This window comes from Dendrobates tinctorius, unplaced genomic scaffold (genome assembly GCF_039654945.1).
Source record: "Dendrobates tinctorius isolate UK_male_01 unplaced genomic scaffold, ASM3965494v1 ptg000179l, whole genome shotgun sequence".
NCBI lineage: Eukaryota > Metazoa > Chordata > Amphibia > Anura > Dendrobatidae > Dendrobates > Dendrobates tinctorius.
In genome coordinates, this window is record NW_027361846.1 from 1,134,829 (window position 1) to 1,145,019 (window position 10,191).

The 10,191-nt window shown below is 45.5% G+C and overlaps 1 protein-coding gene across 4 annotated transcripts in view; it reads right to left on the reverse strand.

The window, feature by feature from the left end:
- The window catches only part of AGAP3 (ArfGAP with GTPase domain, ankyrin repeat and PH domain 3), a 393,235-nt gene that overhangs the window by 309,635 nt on the left and 73,409 nt on the right, over positions 1 to 10,191 (reverse strand). For all 4 annotated transcript variants that reach the window (XM_073551710.1, XM_073551707.1, XM_073551708.1 and 1 more), the window contains exons 2-3: positions 8,798 to 8,856; positions 7,946 to 8,033 (exon numbers count right to left, since the gene is read on the reverse strand). In XM_073551710.1, coding sequence (XP_073407811.1) covers positions 7,946 to 8,033; positions 8,798 to 8,856 — 147 coding nt within the window. The remainder of the gene's footprint in view (positions 1 to 7,945; positions 8,034 to 8,797; positions 8,857 to 10,191) is intronic.

Here is a 10,191-nt window from a genome sequence, read left to right on the forward strand (position 1 = left end):
GATTTGTCCCACGGTGCGGGAAAGGACACATGGAGACGATACTCGACACGTGCTCGCCCGTTGATGGTTTGGGGAAATCGGACCCTTTCAATAGGATCCGTTGCCCCTGTCTAATCTTCATGGACAAAAAAGTCTGGAGAAAAAAGGACCAGAAGAGTGCCTCCATAGACTCTAAGCAAAAAACTGGCTTCCGCCCGCAATCAGGGCGAGGGTGTATACGGCGGGAGGAGCTAACCTTGTGTTGTTGCCTAGTGTCAGCCTCCAGATGGCGGTAGCATATACCCACAGTACCTGTGTCCCCCAATGAGACGGAGAACTACAACAAGATGGGACAAAGCAAGAACATGACTCGGCCTCTCAAACATTCTTCACACCATTTCAAAAAGTTTGTGAATTGGATTGGAAACTAACGCACCCCGTACCGCAACTACCGCGTGCCCAGTACCGCAACTACCACGTAACACACGGATGGTACAGAGAAACTGTGAAGGGTCGTTAAATCAGTTAATTTTGCCTTCTTTTATGAATTGGTGTCTACAGAGGACTGACCAGAAACGGTCTAAAGCTGTCAGGGACTGTATGCAAAGAAGAGATCATGTTGTGGATTGTGGAAGATATGTGTGTGATCAGAAGGCGCACAACTCCATCAGAAGAAGGTTGAGGAGGTAAAAGTGGCTGCGACCATGCTATTTTAGAATTTTGGATAACTAGAGGAGGAAGACCTGTGAAGACTCAGACGTCAAGGTTAGATTTCAGAAAGGCAGATTTTAAGGGATTCAGAAAGAGAATTGGAGGGATCCAATGGCTGGATATCCTTAAAGACAAAAATGTCCAGGAAGGATGGGAAATCTTGAAAAATGAAATTCTCTAAGCACAGTTGTTAACAATTCCGAAAAGAGGGAAGAATAGGAAGCATTTAAGGAAACCAGGATGGATGAACACAGAACTTAAGCACATGCTAAAAAGGAAGAAAAAAAATGTTGATAAAATGGAAAGAGGGAGGCATAGCTAAAGAAGAATATAATGCTGTCTGCAGAACCTGCAGGGCACAAATCAGATTAGCTAAAGCGACAATGAATTGAGGCTTGCAAGAGATGTCAAAAGCAATAATAAAGGATTTTGGGGATATGTCAAAAGTAAAAGAAAAGTCAGATTTTTACAGGATGAAAATGATATAATGGTAAGACAGGATGTTGAGAAGGCCGAACTTTTAAATTCCTATTTTGCATCTGTTTTCTCTCAGAAAAGAAATGTAACATCAACTGTTCTTCACTATCCTATTAAGGGAATAGAAGAATCCAGGATATCTATAAACAGAAAGATAGTGAGGAAACACTTTAACCTAAATGAATTCAAGTCTCCAGGTCCAGATGAATTACACCCCAGAGTACTGAAGGAGATAGCAGAATAAATTTTTGAACCCCTCTCCATAATCTTTGAAAATTCTTGGAGAACAGGAGAAGTCCCAAAAGACTGGAGAAGAGCAAATGTTGTTCCTATCTTCAAAAAGGGGAAGAAGGTGGACCCAGGCAACTATAGGCCGGTGAGTCTGACTTCTATGCCAGGAAAGATCTTTGAACAAATTATTAAACAACATGTATGTCAGTACCTGGATAAGAATGAAGTGATTAAACAGAGTCAGCATGGGTTTGTAACTAATAAGTCATGTCAGACTAACTTAATTTCCTTCTATGATGGAATCACTGATTGGGTGGATCAAGGAAATGCTGTAGATATAGTATATGTTGACTTCAGTAAAGCATTTGACAAAGTATCTCATACAATCCTTATTGAAAAAAATGACTAAGTATGGAACGGACAAGGCAATTGTTAGGTGGATTCATAACTGGCTTAGTGATCGGAGCCAAAGAGTGGTCGTAAACGGCTGCACATCCAGTTGGAAGAATGTCTCAAGTGGGGTACCACAGGGCTCTGTCCTGGGCCCTGTATTGTTCAACATCTTTATCAGCGATTTAGATGAAGGAATTGAGGGTAAACTGATTAAATTTGCTGATGACACAAAGCTAGGAGGGATAGCTAATACTAGAGAAGAGAGAGAGAGGATTCAAAAAGATTTAAATAAACTGGAGAAGTGGGCCGCAACTAACAGAATGGTTTTTAACAGGGAAAAATGCAAAGTACTACATCTGGCAATAAAAATGAAAAAAGCATATACAGAATGGGAGGAATAAGGCTAAGCAACAGCACATGTGAAAAAGACTTGGGTATACTAATAGATCACAGACTGAATATGAGTCAACAGTGTGATGCAGCAGCAAAAAAGGCAAATGCAATTCTAGGATGTATTAACGAAAGCATACAGTCTAGATCACGTGAAGTCATTATTTCCCTCTACTCCTCTTTGGTCAGACCTCATCTGGAATATTGTGTCCAGTTTTGGGCACCACATTTTAAAAAAGACATCAACAAACTGAAGCAAGTTCAGAAAAGGGCAACCAGAATGGTGACCGGTCTGCAAACCCTGTCTTATGAGGAAAGGTTGAAGGATTTGGGATTGTTTAGTTTGCAAAAGAGAAGACTGAGAGGAGACTTAATAGCTGTCTACAAATATCTAAAGGGCTGTCACATTGTAGAAGGATCAACTTTATTCTCATTTGCACAAGGAAAGACTAGAAGCAATGGGATGAAACTGAATGGGAGGAGACACAGATTAGATATTAGAAAAAACTTTTTGACAGTTAGAGTGATCAATGAGTGGAACAAGCTGCCACGAGAAGTGGTGAGTTCTCCTTCAATGGAAGTCTTCAAGCAGAGGATGGACAGACATCTGACTGGGATGATTTAGCGAATCCTGCTTTGAGCAGGGGGTTGGACCAGATGGCCCAGGAGGTCCCTTCCAACTCTACAATTCTATGATTCTATGAAATGAGACAGTGAGAAACAAAAGATGGAAGCAGCAAGAACGGGACTTTAATCAACCTAAAGCTATTGACATGGCTAGTGATGCACTGTATTACAGGTACTGTGCTCCAAGCTGCATTACGGGCACTGTGCGCAAGACTGCATTACGGGCACTGTGCACCGCGCTGTATTAGGACCAACGGCACCAGCCCTTAAACATAGTTTACTTGGCACGGAACCGAGACAGCACAACAGACATCCAGAATAACTGTTTTAGTTTGGAGATAAGCACCAGACACTAGGTGTCTGATACGAGCACCGAACTTTTCAGTTAGGGTTCGCTCATCCTTAGTCACACATTCTGTATGTACTCTATACCAACAGCTCCTCTCTGTATATACTATATATCCACAGCTCCCCTCTGTAGTCACACGCTCTGTATATACTATATATCCACAGCTCCTCACTGCAGTCACACGCTCTGTATATACTATATATCCACAGCTCCTCTCTGTAGTCACACGCTGTGTATATACTATATATCCACAGCTCCTCTCTGTAGTCACACGCTGTGTATATACTATATATCCACAGCTCCTCTCTGTAGTCACACGCTCTGTATACACTATATACACAGCTCCTCTCTGTAGTCACACGCTCTGTATATACTATATCCACAGCTCCTCTCTGTAGTCACACGCTCTATATATACTATATATCCACAGCTCCTCTCTGTAGTCACACGCTCTATATATACTATATATCCACAGCTCCTCTCTGTAGTCACACGCTCTATATATACTATATATCCACAGCTCCTCTCTGTAGTCACACACTCTGTATATACTATATATCCACAGCTCCTCTCTGTAGTCACACACTCTGTATATACTATATATCCACAGCTCCCCTCTGTAGTCACACGCTCTGTATATACTATATATCCACAGCTCCTCTATGTAGTCACACACTCTATATATACTATATATCCACAGCTCCCCTTTTTAGTCACACGCTCTGTATATACTATATATCCACAGCTCCTCTCTGTAGTCACACGCTCTGTATATACTATATATCCACAGCTCCTCTCTGTAGTCACACGCTCTGTATATACTATATATCCACAGCTCCTCTCTGTAGTCACACGCTCTGTATATACTATATATCCACAGCTCCTCTCTGTAGTCACACACTCTATATATACTATATATCCACAGCTCCCCTCTGTAGTCACACGCTGTGTATATACTATATATCCACAGCTCCTCTCTGTAGTCACACGCTCTGTATATACTATATATCCACAGCTCCTCTCTGTAGTCACACGCTCTGTATATACTATACACTCACTGGCCACTTTATTAGGTACACCATGCTAGTAAGGGGTTGGACCCCCTTTTGCCTTCAGAACTGCCTCAATTCTTCGTGGCAGAGATTCAACAAGGTGCTGGAAGCATTCCTCAGAGATTTTGGACCATATTGACATGATGGCATCACACAGTTGGCGCAGATTTGTCGGCTGCACATCCCTGATGCGAATCTCCCGTTCCACCACATCCCAAAGATGCTCTATTGGATTGAGATCTGGTGACTGAGGAGGCCATTTGAGTACAGTGAACTCATTGTCATGTTCAAGAAACCAATCTGAGATGATTCGAGCTTTATGACATGGCGCATTATCCTGCTGAAAGTAGCCATCAGATGTTGGGTACATTGTGGTCATAAAGGGATGGACATGGTCAGCAACAATACTCAGGTAGGCTGTGGCGTTGCAACGATGCTCAATTGGTACCAAGGGGCCCAAAGAGTGCCAAGAAAAAATTCCCCACACCATGACACCACCCCCACCAGCCTGAACCGTTGATACAAGGCAGGATGGATCCATGCTTTCATGTTGTTTACGCCAAATTCTGACCCTACCATCCGAATGTCGCAGCAGAAATCGAGACTCATCAGACCAGGCAACGTTTTTCCAATCTTCTACTGTCCAATTTCGATGAGCTTGTGCAAATTGTAGCCTCAGTTTCCTGTTCTTAGCTGAGAGGAGTGGTACCCAGTGTGGTCTTCTGCTGCTGTAGCCCATCTGCCTCAAAGTTCGACGCACTGTGCGTTCAGAGATGCTCTTCTGCCTACCTTGGTTGTAACGGGTGGCAATTTGAGTCACTGTTGCCTTTCTATCAGCTCGAACCAGTCTGCCCATTCTCCTCTGACCTCTGGCATCAACAAGGCATTTCCGGCCACAGAACTGCCGCTCACTGGATTTTTTTTCTTTTTCGGACCATTCTCTGTAAACCCTAGAGATGGTTGTGCGTGAAAATCCCAGTAGATCAGCAGTTTCTGAAATACTCAGACCAGCCCTTCTGGCACCAACAATCATGCCACGTTCAAAGGCACTCAAATCACCTTTCTTCCCCATACTGATGCTCGGTTTGAACTGCAGGAGATTGTCTTGACCATGTCTACATGCCTAAATGCACTGAGTTGCCGCCATGTGATTGGCTGATTAGAAATTAAGTCTTAACACACAGTTGGACAGGTGTACCTAATAAAGTGGCCAGTGAGTGTATATCCACAGCTCCTCTCTGTAGTCACACGCTCTGTATATACTATATATCCACAGCTCCTCTCTGTAGTCACACGCTCTGTATATACTATATATCCACAGCTCCTCTCTGTAGTCACACGCTCTGTATAAACTATATATCCCCAGCTTCTCTGTAGTCACACGCTCTGTATATACTATATATCCACAGCTCTCCTCTGTAGTCACACGCTCTGTATATACTATATATCCACAGCTCCCCTCTGTATATACTATATACCCACAGCTCCTCTCTGTAGTCATACGCTCTGTATATACTATATATCCACAGCTCCTCTCTGTAGTCACACGCTCTGTATATACTATATATCCACAGCTCCCCTCTGTAGTCACACGCTCTGTATATACTATATATCCACAGCTCCTCTCTGTAGTCACACGCTCTGTATATACTATATATCCACAGCTCCCCTCTGTAGTCACACGCTCTGTATATACTATATATCCACAGCTCCCCTCTGTAGTCACACGCTCTGTATATACTATATATCCACAGCTCCCCTCTGTAGTCACACGCTCTGTATATACTATATATCCACAGCTCCCCTCTGTAGTCACACGCTCTGTATATACTATATATCCACAGCTCCCCTCTGTAGTCACACGCTCTGTATATACTATATATCCACAGCTCCCCTCTGTAGTCACACGCTCTGTATATACTATATATCCACAGCTCCTCTCTGTAGTCACACGCTCTGTATATACTATATATCCACAGCTCCCCTCTGTAGTCACACGCTCTGTATATACTATATATCCACAGCTCCCCTCTGTATATACGATATACCCACAGCTCCTCTCTGTAGTCATACGCTCTGTATATACTATATATCCACAGCTCCTCTCTGTAGTCACACGCTCTGTATATACTATATATCCACAGCTCCCCTCTGTAGTCACACGCTCTGTATATACTATATATCCACAGCTCCCCTCTGTAGTCACACGCTCTGTATATACTACATATCCACAGCTCCCCTCTGTAGTCACACGCTCTGTGTATACTATATATCCACAGCTCCCCTCTGTAGTCACACGATCTGTATATACTATATATCCACAGCTCCTCTCTGTAGTCACACGCTCTGTATATACTATATATATCCACAGCTCCGCTCTGTAGTCACACGCTCTGTATATACTATATATCCACAGCTCCCCTCTGTAGTCACACGCTCTGTATATACTATATATCCACAGCTCCCCTCTGTATATACTATATATCCACAGCTCACCTCTGTAGTCACACGCTCTGTATATACTATATATCCACAGCTCCCCTCTGCAGTCACACACTCTGTATATACTATATATCCACAGCTCCTCTCTGTAGTCACACGCTCTGTATATACTATATATCCACAGCTCCTCTCTTAAGGCACATGCTCTGTATATACTATATATCCACAGCTCCCCTCTGTAGTCACACGCTCTGTATATACTATATATCCACAGCTCCCCTCTGTAGTCACACGCTCTGTATATGCGATATATCCACAGCTCCTCTCTGTAGTCACACGCTCTGTATATACTATATATCCACAGCTCCTCTCTGTAGTCACACGCTCTGTATATACTATATATCCACAGCTCCCCTCTGTAGTCACACGCTCTGTATATACTATATATCCACAGCTCATCTCTGTAGTCACACGCTCTGTATATACCATATATCCACAGCTCCCCTCTGTAGTCACACTCTGTATATACTATATATCCACAGCTCCTCTCTGTAGTCACACGCTCTGTATATACTATATACCCACAGCTCCTCTCTGTAGTCACACGCTCTGTATATACTATATATCTACAGCTCCTCTCTGTAGTCACACGCTCTGTATATACTATATATCTACAGCTCCTCTCTGAGGTCACACGCTCTGTATATACTACAGTGCCTTGCCAAAGTATTTGGCCCCCTGGAACTTTTCAACCTTTTCCCACATATCATGCTTCAAACAAAGATACCAAATTTAAATTTTTGGTGAACAATCAACAACAAGTGGGACACAATTGTGAAGTTGAATGAAATTTATTGGTTATTTTAAATTTTTGTGGAAATTCAAAAACTGAAAAGTGGGGCGTGCAATATTATTCAGCCCCTTTACTTTCAGTGCAGCAAACTCTTCACACAGTGGCACGGATGCTCTGCACGTGGCAGCACATAACCACCATGGGGTCCCTGTCCTGCAACCCCGTGATGACAGCACGCGGCGGCACGGACACTTCGCACACGGCGGTTACACTACCATGTGGTCCCTGTCCTGCACCCCACTGTGATGACTGCACACGGCGGCATAGGCGCTCCGCATTTGGCGGCACATTACCGCAGAGTCCCTGTCCTGCACCCCCCTGTGATGACAGCATGCGGCGGCACATTACCATGGGGTGTCCTTGTCCTGCACCCCCCTGTGATGACAGCACACAGCAGCACAGACACTCTGCACACGGCGCCTTGGCTCATGGATCACTCACCTTCTGGAGATTCCTCCTGTACATACGTTCCTGTAAGGTATCGATGGACCAGGGCAGACTTCCCGCTTGAGAGATTGCCCACGATGCCCTGTAATACAGAGAACGGGATGATACCGATTCAAATGAGCCACAGAGGAAAACTTAGGACAGGAGGCCAGCATGGGGGCAACAACGGGGCAATGAGGCCAAAGCGTGGCTCACCGCAGACAGGCAATGGCTCCACGATTGTGAAACAGGATAATGCGGCAAATGGTCATCGTGGCTCACGGGTTTAAGACAATAATTGTTGCACGACTTCGTTCACACTTACGTGGAGTCTACGGCAGGTTCCATCGTTTTCATAGGAAGAAGTTACATACTGCAATAGGGTTTCATTAAAACGATGGACACCCTACTAGAAACCCTATAGTCAGTGGTTATACACGTGGGCACAGCTCGTGTCCATCATGGACACCCCATTACCTGCATGACGTCCATCTTTATTCCCTGGGAGCAGAGAAGAGCAATGAACGTTACCGAGCCTGGTACGGCCATCTCACCAAAGCACGGCGTGGCATGGAAGTTTCCCCCTTACATGGGTCAGTATTAATCATCTGGTGGTGCTCATGACAAAGGTCTACAGGTCCCTCACAATTTAGGACATCATGTGGCCCTCACAGTGAGATTACCCAACGATGCGTGGCTACATGACAGTGCCAACCAGCACCGCTGGTGGACACTGAACGTGGTCATCTTCATACAAAAAGGTGACGATGGTGGAAGGACACCGGCAGCTGCTGCCTCTGCCCAGCACACTTTCCTCTTTCTCCTTGCCTCGTCTCACAGGGGATCAGAAGAGAATTAGGCTCTTACCACTTTTAGCTCCGGCACAGAACGACTTAGTGTCCACTCCTGACTGTTCACAAACGAGTCTGAAACCGAGAGAGAAAAATCGTCACAATCCTGGAATTGGCATCAGTGGCGCTGAACCTCGTGCCACCGCCGACATTTCAAGCAACCCAACACGTGGCTCCAGTCACACATAATGGCTCCTCCTAAGTGTCTAGGTATTCCTGGCCTCTCCTTTATATGTCTATTTTCCACCTTTCACTTTCACGAATCCATCTATACTCCATCATCCAAGTCCATGAGTCCCTCCATCCTCCTTTTATGATCAGCGATCCCTCAATCCTCCTCCTTTCACTATCCCTGATCCCTCCGTCCTCCTCCTTTTACTATCATTGGATCACTTCATCCTCCTCCTCCTACTACTATCATGGATCTTCCTTTACTCCTTTTACTATGAGGGATCTCTCAAACCTCCATCTTTCCTTATCATGGAATCTTTTATTCTTGATGTCTCTCACCATTCATGAACCCCTCTAGCCTCACCGTTTCTCTTTCACGAACCCCTCTAGCCTCGCAGTTTCCCTTTCATGGACCCCTCTAGCCTCACCGTTTCCCTTTCATGGACCCCTCTAGCCTCACCGTTTCCCTTTCATGGACCCCTCTAGCCTCACCGTTTCCCTTTCACGGACCCCTCTAGCCTCGCCGTTTCTCTTTCACGGACCCCTCTAGCCTCGCGGTTTCCCTTTCATGGACCCCTCTAGCCTCGCGGTTTCCCTTTCATGGACCCCTCTAGCCTCGCCGTTTCTCTTTCACGGACCCCTGTAGCCTCACCGTTTCTCTTTCATGGACCCCTCTAGCCTCGCCGTTTCTCTTTCACGGACCCCTGTAGCCTCACCGTTTCCCTTTCATGGACCCCTCTAGCCTCACCGTTTCTCTTTCATGGACCCCTCTAGCCTCGCCGTTTCTCTTTCATGGAGCCCTCTAGCCTCACCGTTTCCCTTTCATGGAGCCCTCTAGCCTCGCCGTTTCTCTTTCATGGAGCACTCTAGCCTCGCCGTTTCTCTTTCGCGGACCACTGTAGCCTCACCGTTTCTCTTTCATGGAGCCCTCTAGCCTCGCCGTTTCTCTTTCATGGAGCCCTCTAGCCTTGCCGTTTCTCTTTCATGGACCCCTCTAGCCTCGCCGTTTCTCTTACATGGACCCCTCTATAGCCTCGCCGTTTCTCTTTCATGGAGCCCTCTAGCCTCGCCGTTTCTCTTTCATGGAGCCCTCTAGCCTCGCCGTTTCTCTTTCATGGAGCCCTCTAGCCTCGCCATGTCTCTTTCATGGACCCCTCTATAGCCTCGCCGTTTCTCTTTCATGGACCCCTCTAGCCTCGCTGTTTCTCTTACATGGAGCCCTCTAGCCTCGCTGTTTCT